This window comes from Jaculus jaculus, chromosome 13 (genome assembly GCF_020740685.1).
Source record: "Jaculus jaculus isolate mJacJac1 chromosome 13, mJacJac1.mat.Y.cur, whole genome shotgun sequence".
Lineage (NCBI taxonomy): Eukaryota > Metazoa > Chordata > Mammalia > Rodentia > Dipodidae > Jaculus > Jaculus jaculus.
The window spans coordinates 28,917,203-28,939,553 of NC_059114.1; the positions used below are offsets into that span (position 1 = coordinate 28,917,203).

The 22,351-nt window shown below is 42.6% G+C and overlaps 1 protein-coding gene across 1 annotated transcript; it reads right to left on the reverse strand.

The window, feature by feature from the left end:
• Nucleotides 1-731: 731 nt before the first annotated feature.
• Rilpl2 (Rab interacting lysosomal protein like 2) lies at nucleotides 732-22,297 on the reverse strand. Its single transcript, XM_004668451.2, has 4 exons — nucleotides 21,925-22,297; nucleotides 13,458-13,609; nucleotides 11,228-11,341; nucleotides 732-1,191 (listed from the first exon to the last, which is right to left on the reverse strand). The coding sequence occupies exons 1-4, from the start codon at nucleotides 22,240-22,242 to the stop codon at nucleotides 1,161-1,163; spliced, it is 615 nt and encodes a 204-aa protein (XP_004668508.2). The 5' UTR covers nucleotides 22,243-22,297; the 3' UTR covers nucleotides 732-1,160.
• Between the last annotated feature and the right edge of the window lie 54 nt (nucleotides 22,298-22,351).

The following is a 22,351-nucleotide window of genomic DNA, read 5'->3' on the forward strand; positions in this document are numbered from 1 at the left end:
TACTGAGTGTCTCTGATGGCAGAGTGGTTATTTGTTTTGCACTTTTTTTTTTCTTTAGGTAGGATCTCACTCTAGCTCAGGCTCACCTGGAATTCACTATGCAGTCTCAGGGTGGCCTTGAACTCACAGGGATCCTCCTACCTCTGCCTCACCAGTGCTGGGATTAAAGGCATGCACCACCATGCTGGGCTGTTTTGCATTTTTATATCTCTGAACAGAATAAATATTAAAAACAAATAGCTTCGGGGGGCTGGAAAGATGATTCAAGTGTCAAAGGCCTTTGCTCGCAAAGCCTGACTGCCCAGGTTCAATTCCCCAGTACCCACATAAAGCCAGATACACAAAATAGCGCATGCATCTGGAGTTTGTTTGCCATGGCAAGAGGCTCTTGTGTATCCATTTTCTTCTAATAAATTTAAATAATTAAATAGCATCTTATAATTTGCAGCAAATTTTCCTTCTTCTCCCCTTCCCCACAGGAAATGGTCCCATTCTAGCACAGGATAAACTAGAACTCTCTCTGTAGTTGGCCTTGAACTCATAGCAATCCTGCTACATTAGCCTCCAAAGTGCTGGGATTAAAGGTTTATGCCTCCATGCCAAGCTTGCAGAAACTCTGTCTTTCAAAACAACATAATGGAGCTTCAGCAAAATAAATATGTACCATATGCCCACACGTACATACTATACAGACTGACTTAATTCTAAGAGACCATCCTAAAACAGCTACAGAAACTACAAAAGCCACTTTAATACAAAACCATGGAAAGAAAGTTGTTTGAGCAAAATTGAGTACTCATGAAATATCACTGAAGTCAATTCCATATTTTCCCACTTTTCTCACTCTGCCACATGTTAAAGGATGGGTTATCCGTGGAGCTAGTACTATATGCCTGCCAGAGGCTTCTCTGGGCAAGAGGTGGCCCTTCTGCTTCCTTAATTTCTTGGTGCTGTTACTTCTGTCCTGGCCAAACGTTCATGGTTGTCCAGTTCTACAACTAGGGAGCAGTGAACCCATGAGAATTCATCTTCTTCCTCCTCAGGCTGCTGTGAGAGCAGGTAAAAGGACCAAGCACCATGTAGACACAGTGTAGAGGGACAGTTCTAGACGACATCTTCTCTTCAAGGCTGAAGGCCACTGCCTCGCTATGACTTTCAATTTAGATCTGCTTCCCAGACCGGAAAGAGAACCTGGGAGAAAAGAGAACAGTGTAAGCCACTCATGAGCAGGCATGGGCTGAAAATTCCATTCAGAGCTGGGCGTGGTGGTGCATGCTTTTAATCCCAGCACTTGGGAGGCTGAGGTAGGATCACCATGAGTTTGAAGCCAGCCCAGGACTACAGAGTGAGTTCTAGGGTGGCCTGGTCTAGAGTGAAACCTTACCTCAAACAAACAAACAAAAAAAAGCCAGGCATGGTGGCACATGCCTTTAATCCAAGCACTTGGGAGGCAGAGGTAGGAGGCTCGCTGTGAGTTCAAGGCCACCCTGAGACTACACAGTGAATCTAGTAGGCTAGAGCAAGACTCTACCTCAAAAAAACTTAAAAAAAAAAAGTGGACAGATGAACACCTGAGATGAACACCCAACAATAAGGCAATTTCCTCCTCAGAAAGTTTGGGAAGAAAGAGCAATGCCTGGGGCTGACCACAAAACACCATCTCACAAAAAGAAAAAAGAAAAAAAGAAAAAAAAAAAAACACAACATCTCAGCATTACTTCCAAGTTGGGTATGGTGGTACAGACCTGTCTCTGACTCCAACATTCAAGAGGCTGAGGCAAAAGCATCTGGAGTTCAAAGTCACTGTGTCTAAAAAACAAAATAACCCATGATATTTCTAGTCATAAGAAGGGTCCTGGGCCAGGCATAGTGGCTCACGCCTTTAATCCCAGCATTTGGGAGGCAGAGGTAGGAGGATCACCATGAGTTCAAGGCCACCCTGAGACGCCATAGTGATTTCCAATCAGCCTGAGCCAGAGACCCTACCTTGAAAAATCAGAAGGATGTGGGGCTATGAATTAGTGAATGGGATTTGAACATTGCTGCTTATCAGAAATAAACCCCAATCCAGGACTGGTGGTAAAGACATGTTATACCAGCTACTTGGGAGGCTGAAGCAGGAGGATTACAAATTCAGGTCTGCCTGGGCTACAGTCTGAGTTCAATGCATGCCTGGGCCTTGTCTCAAAATATGAAAGAAGTAAAATAAGGGTAAGGTAATATCTCAGTGGTTGGAGACCTTGGGTTCAATTCATATTACAGCAAAAAGTAGATAAAGTTACCAGCTGTGGTGGCAGACACCTTTAATCTCCGCACTCAGGAAACAGAGGTTGGAGGATCACTGTGAGTTTGAGGCCACACTGAGACTGTGTAGTGAATTCAAGGTCAGCCTGGGCTAGAGTGAGACCCTACCTTGAAAAACCAAAAATTTTAAAAAGTAGATAAAGGAGAAGAGGATAGGCAAAGAGAAAAGAGAAGAGGGATTGAGATGGGGCAGTAATATGATGGAGAATGGAATTTCAAAGGGGAAAGTGTGGGGGGGAGGGTTTTACCATGGGATATTTTTTTATAATCATGGAAAATGTTAATAAAAATTGTGAAAAGATAAAAAATAAAATTAAATTAATTTTTAAAAAAAAAGAGGAGGAAGAAGGAGGAGGAGAAGAAGAAGAAGGGGAAGAAGGAAGAAGAAGCAGCAGCAGCAGCAGCCAGTATAGTGGCATACCCCATTAGTCCAAACACCAGAGAGGCAGAGGTAGGAGTATCACTGTGAGTTTGAGGCCAGCCTGGGACTACAGAGTGACCCTGCCTCTAAAAAAGAAAGAATGAAAAGAAAAAGTGGGGGTGGGTGCTAGACAGGTTGTTCAGTGGTTAAGGTACTTGCCTGCAGAGCCTAAGGACCCAGGTTTGATTCCCCAGTACCCATGTAAAGCCAGATGCACAGGTGGCACATGTGGCTGGAAGCCCTGGCACTATCATTCTCTTTATCCATCTGCCTCTTTTTGTCTCTCTCAAATAAATGAATAAATAATAAAGGAGAAGCCAGGTGTCCTGGCACATGTCTTTAATCCCAGCACTTGGGAGGCAGAGGTAAGAGGATCACCTTTAGTTTAAGGCCACCCTGAGACTACACAGTGAATTCCAGGTCAGCCTGGGCTAGAGTGAGATCCTACCTTGAAAAACCATGAAGGGGAGGGGGAAAGGAGGAGAAAGAGGGGGCTGGAGACATGCCTAGTACTTAACATGGTTGCTGGCAAAGCCTAAGGTTCCAGGTTCAACTCCCTAGTACCCACGTAAAGCCAGATGCACAAAGTGGCACCCATGTGCCATATCTTCATTATCCACTCATCAGTTGAGGGACATCTAGGCTGGTTCCATTTCCCAGCTATTGTGAATTGAGTGGCAATAAACATGGTTGAGCATGTACTTCTAAGGAAATAGGATGAGTCCTTAGGATGTATGCCTAGGAGTGCTATAGCTGGGTCATATGGTAGATCAATTTTTAGCTGTCTTAGGAACCTCCACACTAATTTCCACAATGGCTGGACCAGGTTGCATTTCTACCTACAGTACAGAAGGGTTCCTCTTTTTTCACATCCTCATCAGCATTTATGGTCATTTGTTTTCATGATGGTAGCCAATCTGAGAGGAGTGAGATGGAATCTCAACGTAGTTTTAACCTGCATTTCCCTGATGACTAGGAATGTAGAACATGTTTTTTTAGATGTTTAGACGCTTGGCTTCCTGGGCCTGGGTTACCTCTACCTCACTTAGTATAATCCTTTTCAGATCCATCCATTTTCCTGCAAATTGCTTGTGTTCTCTGGGAATTCCTTCAGGAGTTTGTTTTCTTGTTTGATTTCTTTGAACATAGATATAATCATTCTTTTGAATTTTTTGTTAGGGATTTCATCTAAATCAGTCTCATTGGAGATGGATTCTGATGAATTTGTAATTTTTGGTGGAATTATATTGTCTTGATTTTTTTGTGTTTCTTGTATTACAGTGTAGAGATTTTTGCATTCTGAGTTAATTTGATACTTGGGTTTTCCAATCATTTGCAGTGTTCTTAGATGTTATGTATCTTCAGGGTAGGAGCTTAAGGTGTGAAGTGTGGCTCTTATATTGTTCCTAGAGTAACAGCAGAAGTGACCCTAGGTGTTTAGTTTGCCTGTTGTGCAAGTATTATAGTAGGTTGGGTGGAGCCAAATACAGGCTAATTGTAAAATTCAACTGAGCAATATACACACTGAATCAAAACCAGCACGGAGTATTTATGCAAGAGTTGGGATTAAACAAGCAAATAACCTAATAAAGTCAAAGTCCCTAAGGGTGTGTTAATCTGTATTTCCCTGATGACTAGGGATGCAGAACAGTCTTTCAGATGCTTATATGTCATCTGTATTTCTTCTTTTGAGAACTCTCTATTTACTTCCATAGCCCATTTTTTAATTGTGTTGTTTTCTTATTATTTAATTTTTTTTAGTTCTTTGTATGTCCTAGATATTATTCCTCTATCAAATGTAGAGCTGACAAAGATTTTTTTCCCCATTCTGTAGGTTGCCTGTTTGCTTTATTAACATTGTCCTTTGCTGTACAAAATCTTTATAATTTCATGAGTTCCCAGTGGTTAATATGTGATTTTATTGCCTGAGCAATTGGGGTTATATTCAGAAAGTCTTTGCCAAGACCAATATGTTGAAGGGTTTCCCTTACTTTTTCCTCTAGCAGTTTCAGAGTTTGAAATCCGGTGCTAAATTCTTTAATCCACTTGGTCTTAATTCTTGTGCATGGAGAGAGAGAAGAATCTATTTTCATCCTTTTATAGATACATATCCAGTTTTCCAAGCACCATTTGCTGAAGAGGCTGGCTTTTCTCCAATGAGTATTTTTGGCATTTTAATCGAATATCAGGTGGCTATAGCTACCCGGACTTACATCTGGGTTCTCTATTCCATTCCATTGATCTACATGTCTGCTTTTGTTCCAGTACCATGCTATTTTTGTTACTATGGCTCTGTAGTATAGGTTAAAATCAGGTATGGTGATACCACCAGCCTTATTTTTGTTGCTCAAAATTGTTTTAGATATTTGAGATTCTTTGTGATTCCAAATGAATTTTTGGATTGTTTTTTTCAGTTTTTGTAAAGAATGCCATTGGAATTTTGATAGGGGATTACATTAAATGCGTAGATTGCTTTTGGTAAGATTGCCATTTTCACAATATTGATTCTTCCAACCCAGAAGAAAGGGATGTTTTACCATTTCCTAGTGTTTTCTGCAATTTCTCACTTGCGTTAAAATGTGCATTGTAGAGATCCTTCACTTCCTTGGTTAGGTTTATTCCAAGGTACTTTATTTATTTTTTTTTTTATGCAACTGTAAATGGGAGTGATTTTCTGATTTCATCCTCTGTGTGTTTGTTGTTAGCATACAGGAAGACTACTGATTTCTGTGTGTTTATTTTGTATCCTGCCACATGGCTGTAGGTGTTTATCAGCTCTATCAGTTTCTTGGTAGAGTCCTTAGGGTCCTTTGTGTATAGAATCATATCATCTGCAAGTAATGATAATTTATCTCTTCCTTTCCAATTTTTATCCCTTTTATGTGTGTCTCTTGCCTTATTGCTAAGGCTAAGACGTCTAATACTAGATTAAATAAAAGTGGGGACAGTGGACACCCTTGTCTTGTTCCTTATTGTAGTGGAAAAGCTTTCAGTTTTTTCCCATTTAGTAATACATTGGCTGTAGGCATGTCATAAATAGCCTTTATTATATTGAGATATGTTCCTTCTATTCCCAGTCTCTCTAGGACTTTTATCATGAAGGGATGTTGGATATTGTCAAATGCTTTCTCTACATCTAATGAGATGATCATGTGATTTTTGTCCTTCAGTCCATTTATATAATGTATTACATGTATCAATTTGCATATGTTGAACTATCCCTGTTTCTCTGGGATAAAGCCTACTTGGTCAGGGTGAACGATCTTTCTGATATATTCTTGTATTCTGTTTGCCAATATTTTGTTGAGAATTTTTGCATCTATGTCTATGAGGGAGATTGGTCTGTAATTTTCTTTTTTTGTTCTATCTTTGCCTGGTTTTGGTATCAGGGTGATTCTGGCTTCATAGAAGGAGTTTGGTAGGATTCCTCCTTTTTCTATTTCATGGAAATGCTTAAGAAGCAATGGTGTTAGCTCTTCCCTGAAGGTCTGGTAAAATTCACCAGTGAATCCATCTGGGCCTGGACTTTTTTTAGTTGGGAGATTTTTGATAACTGTTTGGATCTCCATACTTGTTATAGGTCTATTTAAGTGATAAGACTCATCTTGATTTAATTTATGTAGGTCATATAAATCAAGGAAATCATCCATTTCTTTCAGATTTTCATATTTAGTGGAGTATATGTTTTTATAGTATGTCCCTATGAGATTTGAATTTCTCTGGTATGTTATGATGTTGTCATTTTCACCTCTAATTTTATTAATTTGTGTCTTAATTTTGATCAGATTTGCTAAGGGTTTATCAATCTTGTTTATCCTTTCAAAGAACCAACTCTTTGTTTCATTGATTCTTTTGATATGTATATATATGTGTGTGTGTGTGTGTGTGTGTGTATTATATTTCATTAATTTCTGCCATAATCTTTATTATTTCTTCCCATCTACTGATTTTTACTTTACCTTGTTCTTCTTTTTCCAAGGCCTTAAGGTGAAGCATTACGACATTTACTTGAGATCTTTCTAATTTTTTAATATAGGCACTTAAACCTATGAATTTTCCTCTTAGGACTGCCTTCATTGTGTCCCAAAGGTTTTGGAATGTTGTGTTCTCAGTATCATTTGACTCTATGAATTTTTTTGATTTCCTTCTTGATTTCTTCATTGACCCATTCATCATTTAGTAGTATATTGTTTAGTTTCCATGATTTTGTGTATGCTTTATAGCTGTTTTTGCTATTGATTTGTAGTTTGGTTCCATTGTGGTCAAATAGAATGCAAGGAATGATTTCAGTTTCCCTATATTTGTTAAGATTTGCTTTGTGTCCTAATATATGGTCTATTTTAGAGAATATTCCATGAGCTCCTGCAAAGAATGTGTATTCTGTAGCATTTGGATGAAATGTCCTGTATATATCTGTTAGGTGCATTTCTTCTATGACCTCTTTTAATCCAGATGCCTGTTTATTTTTTGCCGGGATGACCTGTCAATTGATGAGAGTGAGTTGTTGAAGTCACCCACCACCACTGTGTTTGGTGTTATCTGTGACCTTAGTTCTAACAGTGTTTGTTTGATGAAGTTGGGGGCCTCCATGTTAGGTGCATATATGTACATATTGTAACATCCTTCTGTTGGAGGGTGCCTTTAATCAATATAAAGTGACTTTCCTTTTTTTTCCTAACTAATGTTGGACTGAAGTCTACTTTGTCAGATATTAGGATAGTAACCCCTGCTTGTTTTCTAGGCCCATTTGCTTGAAACACCACTTTCCAACCTTTCACCCTAAGATAGTGTCTATCCTTTGTAGAAAGGTGAGTTTCTTGGAGGCAACAAATTGAAGGATCTTTTGGTTAAACCCAGTCTATAAACCTATGTCTTTTGGTTGGGGCATTGAGGCCACTGATATTAAGAGACAGTATTAAAAGGTGTGCATTTATTTTTGCCATGTTTTTTGTACTTCTTCCAGTTTTACCTTTGCTCTCTTGTGTTAATTAGCATTCGAGTGTGGTTTGTTTTTTTCCCGGTTCCTTATATGTGTGCTTTTCTTTCTCTTCAGCATGGAGGATTCTTTCAAGTATTTTCTGTAGAGCTGGTTTTGTCGTCAAGTATTCCTTTAGCCTGCTTTTGTTGTGGAATGTCCTTATTTCTCCATCTATTTGTTTTTTTTTTTTTGGTTTTTCGAGGTAGGGTCACACTTTAGCTCAGGCTGACCTGGAATTCACTATGGAGTCTCAGGGTGGCCTCGAACTCTTGGCGATCCTCCTACCTCTGCCTCCCGAGTGCTGGGATTAAAGGCGTGCGCCACCACGCCCGGCCTCTCCATCTATTTGAATGGATAGCTTTGCAGGATAAAGTAACCTTGGTTGACAGTTGTTATCTTTCTGGATTTGGTACATCACTCCAAGCACTTCTGGCTTTTAAAGTTTGTGTTGAGTAATCTGCTATGATCCTGATGGGCTTGCCTTTGTAGGTGACTTGATTTTTCTCTCTGACTGCTTTCAATATATTTTCTTTTGTTTGTATGTTTGGTAGTTTAATTATAATATGGTGAGGAGAGGTTCCTTCAAGATTTTGTCTGGTTGGTGTTCTAAAGGCTTCTTGTATCTGCAATGGCATCTCTTTCCCAATTTGGGTTTTCTTCTATGATATTGTTGAAAATGCCTACTATGACTTTGGAGTGAAATTCTTCTCCATCTACTATACCCTGAGTTCTTTTTTTTTTTTTTAAACATTTTTATTTATTTATTTATTTATTTATTTATTTATTTATTTATTTGAGAGTGACAGACACAGAGAGAAAGACAGAGAGAGGGAGAGAGAGAATGGGCGCGCCAGGGCTTCGAGCCTATGCAAACGAACTCCAGACGCGTGCGCCCCCTTGTGCATCTGGCTAACGTGGGACGTGGGGAACCGAGCCTCAAACCGGGGTCCTTAGGCTTCACAGGCAAGCGCTTAACCGCTAAGCCATCTCTCCAGCCCTATACCCTGAATTCTTATGTTTGATCTTTTCATAGTATCCCAAATATCTTGAAATTCCCATTTATACTTTCCTATTGTTTTGTCTTTCTCTTTGTTGGACTATTTTAGATCTGCCACCTGGTCTTCTAGTTTAGATATTCTTTCCTTTCCTTCATCCATTCTACTGGTGAAATTTCTACAGAGTTTTTTATTTCATTGACTGACTTTTTTCTTTGAGGTAGGGTCTCACTCTAGCCCAGGCTGACCTGGAATTCACTTTGGAGTCTCAGGGTGGCCTTGAACTCAGGGCAATCCTCCTACCTCTGCCTCCCGAGTGCTTGGATTAAAGGCGTGCACCACCATGCCTGGCTGTGTTCTTCGTTGCTAGTAATTCTGACTGGTTTTTCTTTATTATTTCTATTTCCTTATATATGTCTTATATTGGCCTCTTCATTTCACTAATTTGGTTTCCTGTGTCTTCTTTGATTCCTTTGATTTCCTCTTTGACTTGTTTGAGCATATTTATATTTATTTCTTTTGAAATCTTTCTCAGGCATTTCCTCTAACTCATTCTCACTGGAGGTCATTTCTGATGCATTAATACTTTTTGGTGGTGGGGAGGGGATGCTATGGATGGTGGTTCTAGTTCTCCCATTGGTCCACATGATCCTCTACCTTGCGATCTGCTCATCCATTGGTTGCTGCAGTCCCCCGTTCACATTTCTTGAGTTTGTGAGGAGCTTAGGTATGAGTGGAAAATCCCCTTACCTAGCTTTTCCTGTGGCTCAAACTGAATCTTGCAGCTGTGTCCCTGCAGACTTGGTGCTGCCCCTGCTGGTGCCACTTCTGCCTGCCTGTGTGGGCTCTAGATGCTCTGGGTCTGTCCTACTTCTCTGCTGCCACTGGTAATTCTTATACACCTCACTTTTTAGTAGAAGAGTGTATTTTTCTGGGTTTTTTTTTTTGTTGTTGTTGTTTATTTGTTTTTTTGCTCTTTCTCCCCTAGGCTGTTTTGGCATGGTTCCTACAGTGCCATCTTAACCGGAAGTCCTTAAAATATATTTTATTTTTATTTATTTATTTGACAGAGAAAGAGGAAGGAGGGAGGGAGGGAGGGAGAGAGAGAGAGAATGGGCTTGCGAGGGCCTCCAGCCACTGCCAATGAACTCCAGATGCCTGTGCCCCTTTTGTATCTGGCTACCATGGGTACTGGCAAATAAAAAAAAAGCTGAAATAATAGGATAAAGAGATGATAACATCAAAGTAAAAGAGAGACTGATTAAGAAGGGGAGGGAAGATGGACAGTGGAGTTATGAAGTAGAAAGTGAGGGCTTTGTAGGCAAACACCTTAACTGCTAAGCCAACCCTCCAACTCCCTATTTTTTTTTCTTTATTGTATCTGGTTGTATGCATATATATGTGCAGATGTCATCCAATAAGGTCATTGTGATGATTCAATAATAGTACCTCCTTATGTGATGGAGATATGTTCAAGGCTCCCAGTAGATGTCCTAAACAGCAGATAGTACTAAGTCCTATGGGTAATATATATTTCCTTTACATACATATCTATGGTAAACTTTCCCCTTTTAACTTAAAGGAAGAATAATACAGATGATTCTCTTTGACATTTCCTAATTGCCAGCACCATGACTCTAATACCGTGGAGCCACTATTAAATAAGCTATGGAGCCAGGTGTGGTGGTGCACACACTTAATCCCAGCATTTTGGAGGCAGAGGAAGGAGGATTGCTGTAAGAAAGTGAATTCCAGGTCAGCCTGGGCTACAGTAAGACCCTACCTCAAAAAACAAACAAAAAACCCAACATATGGTTGACCTGAACACAAACACTGTATTATTGCCTGGGTTGATCTGATAAAGAGGATGGTTACCAAGTGACAATGGGTAGGGAGTATTCATAGCCTGGAGAAGCAAGACAAAGACAGGATTCACATCCCAAACTGAAGACAGTGGGAGGCGCAAGATCTCAGCACACTGCTCAGAACAGCATGCAATTTAAAACTATTTCTAGAATTTTACATTTCATATTTTTCAATTCACTAGTCACAGTTAAGTCAAACCATGGAAAGTAAAATTGAAAATATTTATATCTGTATTAACACTGTGCTCTAAAGTACTAGAGCTGGGTATGGTACCACATACTCTTAATCCCAGCACACAGGAGGCTGAGGTAGGAGGATCTCTGTGAATTCCAGGTCAGCCTGGGTTAGAGCAAGACCCTAACTTGAAAAACCAAAAACATAAAATAAAATAAAATAAAATAAAGTACTAGAGTAACAAGACATTCTGATTCAAACAACGAGAATTCCCAGCACCCTGCCAGTACTGATAGGTATCTGTCCAGTACGTAGACATCTGTCCCGCAGAGGTCATGATCATCATGCCCTGGCACACAATTTCTGATCAGCTACAGCACCACACCAAGAAACAACAGCCTCCCTGTGGCAGCTGTCCAGCCTCCTACCAACCCCTATGTCCTCCCATGGCTATTACTTAGTGGGAAAAGAGGTAGAAAGGTGACTCACAGCTTTTTCATGATCGTCCTCTCCTCCTTGTCCCTGTTGCTATTGCTGGCCCTGGTAGCCACAGCATCTTTTTCTCTTCTTCCTCCTGGGGCTTGTCTTGGTGGAATAAGGCCACTGGGAGAAGTGGGGGGTGGGGACAAAGAAATGCTTTTTTGTTTTTTTTTAAATAAATAATCTTTTTATTTTTATTTATTTTTTTAAAAAAATATTGTATTTATTTATTTGAGAGAGAGAAAGAGGCAGAGAAAAAGAGAAAGAATAGGCACCAGGGCCTCTAGCCACTGCAAACCAACTCCAGACACATACACCCCCTTATGCATTTGGCTTACATGGGTCCTGGAGAGCTGAACCGGATCCGTTGGCTTTGCAGGCAAATGCCTTAACTGCTAAGCCATCTCTCCAGCCCCTATTATTTTTATTTTTGAGAGAAAGAGAGAAAGAGAGAGAGAGAATGGGCACGCCAGGGCCTCAGCTGCTACAAACTCTTGTGGGCAAGTGCAACATCGTGTGCTTGCATCCCTGCACATCTGGCTTATGTGGGACCTGGAAATCTGAACATGAGCTCTTAGGCTTCCCAGGCAAGTGCCTTAACCACTGAACCATCTCTACAGCCCAGACTTTCTTTTCATTGTAGTTCTTGGCCAGGTGTGGTAGCACACACCTTTAATCCCAGCACTGCAGAGGCTAAGGTAGGAGGTTCACCATGAGTCTGAGGTCACCCTGAGACTACATAGTGAATTCTAGGTCAGCCTGGGCTAGAGTCAAATCCTACCTCCAAAAACCAAAAACAAACAAAAAAAATGATCAACCCATAGGTATTTTATTTGTAAAGCTCTTAAAATAAAATGGTTATTAGGGTTTTGTAATACTCTGAAGGTCAAAAGTACTCCAGTCAGCTGAGTATGGCGTCGCACCCCTTTAATCCCAGCACTTGGGAGGCAGAGGTAGGAGGACCACTGTGAGTACTAGGCTGGCTTAAGACTACATAATGAATTCCAGGTCAGCCTGGGCTGGAGCAAGACTGTTGTAGTCAGTTCTACGCTGCTGGAATGAACCTCCAAACCAGACACATTTTATGGGATGAATGATATTTATTTCAGGCTTATAGATTCACAAGCAGTTCCATAATGGCAGAAGATAGCCACATTTACCAAACCCACGGGAGAAAAAGCTCTGCTGTAAACAGCAGGAAGTCTGCATATTTTTAGGCTGGAATTCAGATCCACCAGCCCACAGTGACACCTCTCCCATCCATGTGGCTGGAAATCCAAGGTACAAGCTTTAATAAAACTTTTGAGTCTATGGGGAGGGAGCATAAATTCAAACTGCCACAGAGACCCTACCTAAAAACAACAACAAAAAAAAACATACTAGAGTCAGAAAGATTCTTCCCTTCACTGTTGATGCCTTTTCCCCTTTCCCCCAGATCGGGTCACACTCTAGCCCACACTGACCTGGAATTAACTCTGTAGTCTCAGGCTGGCCTTGAATTCATGGTGATCTTCTTACCTCCTATGCCTCTTAACTTCTTTCTTTTGTCTAACAGCATTGGCTAGTATTTCAAACTCTCTACTTTCTGAGAATAGGATATGTATAAATTCTCTTAAGCCTAGGTTTCCCAACTGTAAAATGAAAATAATAGCTTATTATAACCCCTAGAGATGACGCATCTGATTCTGATATTCATTTTACATATGTTTGTGACAGTGTCATGTAACCCAGACTTATTATGTACTGGAGTATAACCTTAAACTTTGTTTTCCTACCTCTTCTTCCCGAGTTCTTGGATAATAAGCATGTATCACCACAGGCCATCCTTTGTAGTGCTAGGCACAGAATCCAGGGCTTTGTGCATAGTAAGCAAATACTCAAACTATATCCCAAACCCCTTGTTTATTTTTTGAGATAAGGACTCATGTAGTTGAGGATAGCCTCTAATTCCCTATATAGCCAAGGACTGCCTTGAATTCATGATCTTCCTAACTCCCTACTCCTAAGAGCTGGACATGCACTACCAGGCCCAACATGACTTCCTTCTCTGTCATGTCTTCCCTTTCCTACTGGATTAGCAAGGAGCTTCTCTTTCTCAGTTTAAATAACTGCTATATCCGCAGTGCCTGGCGGATTAGTCAGTGCTCACTAAATTGAATGAACATAAAAACACTGTGAGGTCCAGTGAGGACCTGAAGCTTGCTCTGGCAGGGCAGGGAGGCTGTGGCAGGGAGCCTACCTCCTATAGCATTGCAATTCCTCCTGTACCAGAAGCAGTTGTGACTTGAGCTTGTTGCGCTCCTGAAGCACATCCCTCAGCTCTTGTAGAGTGAAGCGGGGACGGTTGGGATCTGTCAGGTCAACCACCATTTTGTCTGGTCCCAGGTTCACCTGAAAAATAAGACACTATTTAGGGTCCACCCTCATTACCTTGGACTATACATCTCTGAAAGGAAAGATCTGCATTTTTGTTTTGTTAAAAATACTTTTTAGGGGCTGGAGAGATGGCTTAGCAATCAAAGTGCTTGCCTGCAAAGCCTAAGAACACATGTTTGAATCTCCCGGTGCCATGCAGCCAGATGCACAGAGACACAAAGGCAATGCCACACATGCGCCACAAGGGGGCATGTGAGTCTGAAAGGCCCTGGAGGACCCATTCCCTCCACCCCACTCAAAAGTAAAATAGAATAACAATTTTTTAAAAGTATTTTTGTTTGTTTATTTATTTGAGAGCAACAGACAGACAGAGAGAGAGAGAATGGGCACACCAGGGCCTCCAGCCACTACAAACGAACTCCAGATGCATGTGCCACCTTGTACATCTAGCTTACGTGGGTACTGGGGAGTCAAGCCTTGAACCAGGGTCCTTAGGATTCACAGGCAAGCACTTAACCACTCAACCATCTCTCCAGCCCCGTAGAATAACAATTTTTAAAAAGTTAGGGGGCCAGAGCAAGACGGCTCATGCCTTTAATCCCAGCACTTGAGAGGCAGAGGAAGGAGGATCACCAAGAGTTCAAGGCCACCCTGGGACTACATAGTAAATCCCAGGACAGCCTAGGCTAGAACAAAACCCTACCTTGACCCCCCCACAAAAAAAATTGTGGGCAAGGCTGGAGAAATGGATTAGCAGTTAAAGCACTTGCCTGCCAAACCAAAGGACACAGGTTTGACTCCCCAGGATCCACATAAGCAAGATGCACAAGATGGTACATGTGTCTGGAGTTTGACTGCAGTGGCTGGATGCCCTAGTGCACCCATTCTCTCCCTGTTTCTCTCTCTCTCAGATAAATAAACAAAAATAAGCCAGTAAAATGAAATAAATAAATAAATATAAGCCAGGCATGGTGGCGCACGCCTTTAATCCCAGCACTCGGGAGGCAGAGGTAGGAGGATCTCTGTGAGTTCAAGGCCATCCTGAGATTACATAGTGAATTCCAGGTCAGTCTGGACTAGAGTGAAACCCTACCTCGAAAAGCCAAAATAAATAAATAAATAAATAAAAATAAAAATAAAATAATTAAAAAAATTTGGGGCCGGGGAGTTAGGCATGGTGGTGCATGCCTTTAATCCCAGCACTTGAGAGGCAGTGGTAGGATTATCACCAAGAGTTCGAGAGGGCAAGACAGAATGGGCATCTTTCCACCATAAATAAACTCAACACATGTGCCACTTTGTGCATCTTATCTTGCTTTATATAGGTCCTGGGAATCAAACCCAAGATGGCAGGCTTTGCATGCAAGTGACTTTGACCACTGAGTCATCTCTCCAGACTCCCTGGTTTTTATTTATTTATTTATTATTATTTGCTGCTGCTGCTGTTGTTTTTCGAGTGAGGGAATTCACTATGTAGTCTCAGGGTGGCATCAAACTCATGGTGATCCACCTTCCTCTGCCTTCCAAGTGTTGGAATTAAAGGTGTGGGCCACCACACCAGGCTTTAGTTTTTTGTTTGTTTTTAATATTTATTTATTTATTTACTTGAGGGAGAGACAGAGGAAGAGGCAGAGAGAAAGAGAGAGAATGGGTACTCCAGGGCCTCCAGCCACTGCAGACGAACTCCAGACGCATGCGCCCCTCTGTACATTTGGCTTATGTAGTCTCCTGGAGAATCGAACCGGGGTCCTCAGACTTTGCAGGCAAATGCCTGCTGGCCTCAAACTCAGCAATCCTCCCACATCATACCTCAGTCTCCTACATGCTGGGATTAAAGGCATGTGCCACAACTGGCTAAATGAACATAAGAATCTTTTTAAAATTTATTCAAGAGAAAAAGAGGCAGAGAGAGACAGAGGAGAGAGAGAGAATGGGTGCAGCAGGGCAGGTAGCCACTGAACACAAATTCCAGACACATGTGCACCTTGTGCATCTGGCTTTAAGTGAGTACTGGGGAACTGAAACCAGGTCCTTAGGCTTTATAGGCAAAAAAAGTCATTTCTCCAGCCCTCATTCTCTCTTTTTTTAAAAAATTTTTATTTATTTATTTGAGAGCGACAGACACAGAGAGAAAGACAGATAGAGGGAGAGAGATTTCTCCAGCCCTCATTCTCTCTTCTTTTAAAAAATTTTTATTTATTTATTTGAGAGCGACAGACACAGAGAGAAAGACAGAGGGAGAGAGAGAGAATGGGCGCGCCAGGGCTTCCAGCCTCTGCAAACGAACTCCAGACGCGTGCGCCCCCTTGTGCATCTGGCTAACATGGGACCTGGGTGTCGGGAGCCATTCTGGCTGGACTTGTATCCATAGCTCTGGGCTTCTGGCAGCAAGACATTAGCAAAACTATAGCAGCCTACCTGTAAGCAAGATTAGGTATCTTCAGCCATTTGGCTGGTCCTTTGTACTTAGAAATGATTGAAATGCAAAAACTCTGTAACAGGAAGGTTTTTTGATAGGAACCTGTAAAGCTCATAAAATCTTTGTCTATGGAAAAACTGTTTGTAAAAAGATATAAAAAGGAATGCTGTGAAATAAACCATGTCTTCAGTCCTGGCTTCAGCCCTGGACTGGAGTCCATTCTTTCACTCTTTCTTTTGTCTTTCCTTAATCCTCACTCCCCATCAGGCGTGAACCCTTTCAGCCGGCAGGCTCCAGCAAGTGGCGCCCAAACGTGTGGCCTGAAGACGGGGATACAGTGAAGGACACCGCTGGATTGAAAAGGAGTGCGCTCGGAAAAAGAAAAAAGGGAGCGGTGAGTAATAATAAGTAAGAGTAATAATAAGTAAAAATGGGACAAGGTAGTAGTCGCATGCTTTTTGTACATATGCTGAAAAATATGTTACGTACCCGGGGAACTAAAGTTAGTCTGCAGCAACTTAGTAACTTTTTGGAATTTATAGAAAAAGTCCTTAGGCTTCACAGGCAAGCGCTTAACCACTAAGCCATCTCTCCAGCCCTCATTCTCTTTTTTTGTTTTGTTTATTTTTGAGGCAGGGTCTCACTCTTTCCAAGGATGACTTGGAATTCACTCTGTAGCCCAGACTGGCTTTGAACTCAGTGATCCTCCTATCTCATCCTCCCAAGTGCTGGGACTAAAGGTGTGTGCCACCATGCATGGTCTCTTTCTTTCTTTCTTTCTTTCTTTCTCTCTCTTTCTTTCTTTCTCTCTCCCTCTCTCTCTCTCTCTCTCTCTCTCTCTTCCTTCCTTTATTTATTTATTTATTTATTTATTTATTTATTTTTGAGGTAGCTTCTTGCTCTAGCCCAGGCTGACCTGGAATTCAATATGTAATCTCAGTTTAGCCTTGAAATCACAGTGATCCTCCTACTTCTGCCTCCTGAGTGCTAAGATTAAAGGTGTGTGCCACCATGCCAGGCCTCTGAATTTTTTTTTCTGAATTTATTTTAATTTATGCACTTTTCCCTCCCCTTTCTATCTTTCTTCCTTTTTTTTTGGTTTTGGTTTTGGTTTTGGTTTTTCAAGGTTGGGTCTCACTTTAGCCCAAGCTGACCTGGAATTCACTGTGTCGTGTCAGGGTGGCTTTGAACTCATGGTGATCCTCCTTCCTCTGCCTCCGGAGTGCTGAGATTAAAGGCGTGCGCCACCATGCCCAGCCTCTATTGTGTTTTTTTTTTAAAGATTTTATTTATTTTTATTTATTACAGGTAGAGGGAGCGAGAGAGAGATAGAGAGAGAATGAGAATGAGTACACCAGGGCCTCTAGCCACTGCAAATGAACTCCACATTGCATGCATCACCTGGTTTATGTGGGACCTGAAGAATCGAACCGGGGTCTTTAGGCTTTGCAGGCATGCACCTTAACAACTAAGCCATCTCTCCAGCCCAGTGTTTTGTTTTTTGAGGTACAGTCTCACTCTGGAATTCACTATGTAGTCTCAGGTTAGCCTTGAACTCACAGCAATTCCTCCTACCTCTGCTTTCAGAGTGCCACCACACTAAGCTCTATTTTATTTTATTTATTTTTTAATTTTAACAGGGTCTTGCCATGTAACTTAGCCCTAGGCTGTCCTCAAATTCTCCACTGTTCTGTCTCGGCCTTCAAGTGTTAAATGACAGGCATACTCCACCTTACCAGCACACCCTCTTCCATACCCAGCTCCTGCCCTCCTGAGGGTGACTAAGGGAGAAAATGTGCCTCCTCATTTGCTGCCTGGTGACACTTCTCCATTCTGCCCCAAAGAGGAAATCACCTAGCCCAAGAAGACCACAGGGTTCCCACACCTAACACACTTCCTCCGTCCTGGTGCCTGGAGGTCACAGTGGATGAAGCTGAGCAAGACTAGACAAGAAGTTCCTCTTTTTGACTTTCTACAGTCAGTTTACTAATTGTGATATTTATTCATCATGCAGAATAGATATGAAGGTAGGACCTCCTCTACAGATACGATTGTCACTGTGACTTAGCAGTAGGAGAAATATGACTGGTACGGTGACTCAGATCTGTAATCCCAGCACTTGGAGACTGAGGGAAGAAGAGCGCTCAGCCTGGACTACAGAGTGAGATCCTATCTGAAAAACAAAACAAAGTACAACAAAACAAAAAAGTTTTAAAAATAATGAGTACTAGATTGCGATATAAAAATTCACTTTGGCTGAGCATGGCAGAACATACCTTTAATTCCAGCACCTGGGAGGCAGAAGTAGGAGGATCACTGAGAATTCGAGGCCACCCTGAGACTACACCGTAAATTCCAAGTCAGCCTGGGATGGAATGAGACCCTTCCTCGAAAAACAAAACAAAAACAAAAAATTCATTTTGGAGGCAAAAGGATTATTTGTGAATTTGAGGCTACCTAGACACTACATAGTGAATATCATTCACCTTCGGCTAGAGTGAGACCTACCTCAAAACAAACAAAAAAAGTTTGCCTCAATTGAGGACTGGAGAGATGGCTTAGTGGTTAAGTGCTTGCCTGTGAAGCCTAAGGACCCCAGTTTGAGGCTGGATTCCCCAGGACTCACGCTACCCAGATGCACAAGGGAGCCACGTGTCTGGAGTTCCTTTGCAGTGGCTGGAGGCCCTGGCACACCCATTCTTTCTCTCTCTCTCTCTCTCTCTGCCTCTTTCTCTCTCTGTCTGTTGCTCTCAATAAATAAATAAATAAAAATGAACAAAAAGTTTTCTAAAAGATTGGCTGGAGAGATGGCCTTAGAGGTTAAGGTGTTTGCCTACACAGCCAAAGGATCCAGGTTTGATTCCCTAGGACCCACATAATCCAGATGTACAAGGCTGCATGTGTCTGGAGTTCATTTGCAGTAGTTGAAGGCCCTGACACACCCATTCTCTCCATCTGCCTCTCTCTCTCAAATAAGTTTTTTTAATATTTTGTTTGTTTGTTTATTTTTACTTATTTGAGAGCAACAGAGAGAGAGAGAGAGAGAGAGAGGCAGATAGAGAGACAGAATGGGCGCGCCAGGGCCTCCAGCCACTGCAAACTGAACTCCAGGCGTGCGCCCCCTTGTGCATCTGGCTAACGTGGGTCCTGGAGAATCAAGCCTCAAACCGGGGTCTTTAGGCTTCACAGGCAAGCGCTTAACCACTAAGCCATCTCTCTAGCCCTCAAGTAAATTTTTTTAAAATATATTTTTAAAAAATCACTTTGGAAGCCGGGTATGGTGACGCATGCCTTTAATCCCAGCACTCAGGAGGCAGAGGTAGGAGGATCGCCGTGAGTTCGAGGCCACCCTGAGAATACAGAGTGAATTCCAGGTCAGCCTGGGCTAGAGTGAGACCTTACCTCGAAAAACCACACACACACAAAAAAAATACATATATAATACATATTGTTTTTGCATTGTGATATATATGTAATTTATATGTACCCACACATATATACATATATATGTATTCTGGGATTGGGGAGATGGCTTAATGATTAAAGGCACTTGCTTGAAAAGTTTGCCAACTATAGCAGACAGCTTAAGGTTCGCTGAGATGAACTTCCAAACCAGGCACAGTTACGGAGGAAGAGATTTACTGAAACTTACAGTTATAGGGGAAGTTCCATAATGGCAGAAGAAGCTGGCCTGCTTTCACAAACCCAAGCAGAGAGAGAGAGCCTCAAGCCAAAAGCCACACAACAAAGCACACTTTAGGAGCTCCAGCTAGGCACATTTTATATATCTTTAGATTGGAATTTCAATCCCACCACCATACCTTCTCCAGCCAGGTGGCTGCCGATCCAAACTACAAAGTAATAAAACACTAAATATATTAGGAGCCATCTATTCAAACTACCACGCCAACCCAGATTCAACTCCCCAGCCATCCACATAAAGCCAGACAGGCATTAGTTTGCATTGACAAAAGACTCTGGAGTGTCCCACACCCATACACACACTCAAAATAAGTAAAAATTTAAGCTGGATGAGGTAGGAGGATGACCATGAGTTCAAGGCAAACTGGGGCTACAAAGTGAGTTCCAGGTCAGCCAGGACTACAGTGAGACCCTGTCTCAAAAAAACAAACCAAAACTTAAGAAAGAAAAAAAAAAAAAAGCCAGACATGGTGACAAGCTAATCCCAGCACTCACGAGGCAGAGGTGGGAAGGATCATTGTGAGACCAGCATGGGACTACAGACTGAGTTCTAGGTTAGCCTGGGCTATAGTGAGACCCTATCTTGAACAACCAAAAGAAATCCCTAAATAAATGTTTAAAATTAGCCGGGTGTGGTGGTGCTCACCTTTAGTCCCAGCACTTGGGAGGCAGAGGTAGGAGGATCACCATGAGTTTGAGGCTACCCTGAGAATACAGAGTGAATTCCAGGTCAGCCTAGGCTAGAGTGAGACCCTACCTCGAAAAACCAAAAAAAAAAAAAAAAAAAAAAAAAGTTTAAAATTATTTTTATTTATTTATTTATTTGACAGAGAAAGAGGACGAGGAGAGAGGGAGAGGATGGGTGTGCCAGGGCTTCCAGCCACTGCAAACAAACTCCAGATACATGTGCCCCCTTGTGCATCTGGCTAATGCGGATCCTAGGAAATCAAACCTGGGTCCTTTGGCTTTGTAGGCAAATGCCTTAACTGCTACGCCACCCCTCCAGCCCTAAATAAATGTTTAAAACAAAAATCTATGTTAATGCACTCATCTTCCTTACAGTTTCTCACAATTAGGCAATTGCTCTGAGTCTTTTAGAGTGTTTGTCTCCTTGTGCTCATACCCAGGAACCCAGGAATCATATCAACCTTTCTCTCCTCTCCCTCCTTTCCCTGCTCCACCTTCCAGGTACAGGGTCTCTACCATCACTCACAACTAGAGATTCATGTGTCTTACTCTAACCCAGAGCCTCTCTAAGTGTAGGTAAGGTCAACAGTATCAGGAGAAAGCTAGTCAGAAATACATTCGTGGGCTAGGGAAATGGCTCAGCTGTTAAAGACACTTGCTTGCCTTTAACCCTAGTATCCACATGTAAAGGCAGATGCATAAAGTGGTGCATGCATCTGGAGTTTGTTTGCTATAGCAGGAGTCTCTGCCACACCAATTATCTCTCTCTCTCTTTGCAAGTAAACAGTAAAATATTTTTTGTTTATTTTTTTGAGGTACGGTCTCACAATACAATATTTTTTAAAAAGGAAATACATTCTTTCCTGGTGGCATACATGTGTACACCCAACACATGTGAGTTGGAGGCAGGAGAATCAAAGTCATCTTTGGCTGCCAGCCTGGGTTACATGAGAGTCTGTCCTAACCACACACACCCCTCTCCATCCTAGACACACACAAAGAAATACAGTCTGGTTGGACATGGTGATACACACCTGTAATCTCAGCACACGGTAGGCTGAGGGCGGAGAATCTGAGTTCCAGGCCAGCCTGAGCTACATAAGACTATCTCACCCTCCTCAGGAAAGGGCCAGGCCATGTAGCTCAGTGGCAGAGCACTTGCTTGTCATGTTTAACACTCTGATTTCAATCCCCAGCACTGGCAGGTGGTGGGGGATGCAGCTTCTCAGATGCTAGTCTAGATTCCAGAGTCCAGAACTCTGGGATGGACTTTGGTGCTGCCTGCCCCCTTTAAGGGACCATTCTTTGAGTGATTCCCATGCATGCTAGTGCCCGAGAAGGAACCACTGTTCTAGGTCAAGGTTAAAGATACTCCCAGGTGTGGGGTATTGTGCAAAGCCAGTCACTAAGTAACTGCTCAAGTAATGTTTGCTGTCTCACGGTTTCCAATCTGAGGACTACAGGAATGCGGTGGATTGTGCTAGAAAGGCCTCTGCACAGCGGCGGCGGCTGGCACACTCACCTCTCCCGCTGTGGGCGGGCCAGCTGTGCGCAGCCCCTCTACCTCGCGCCGGAGGTGGTCCCGCTCCATCTTCAGCTCCTCGGCCGCCAGACTGCCCTCCTGCACCAGCGCCTCCAGCATCTCCAGCACGCGTACGATCTTGAACTGCAGCCGCGTCACGCGGGGGTCGCTGCCCAGGGCCATGAGCTCGCGGCCCACCACGTAGGAGATGTCGTACACGTCCTCGGCCGTCAGCTGGAAGGGGCTCTTGCCCAGGGCGCCCTCGGGCCCTGCCTCCTCCTCGTCCTCGTCCTCCTCTCGCGGCGGGGGCTCCTCCATGGTCGCCAGCCCCGGCGGCGCGCGGGACGCTTCCGCGCGGTCCGCCAAGTTTCTTTCCTAACTTTCGACTTCCCCCGGCGCGCGCGCAAGGCGCTCCTCGCCGCTCCTC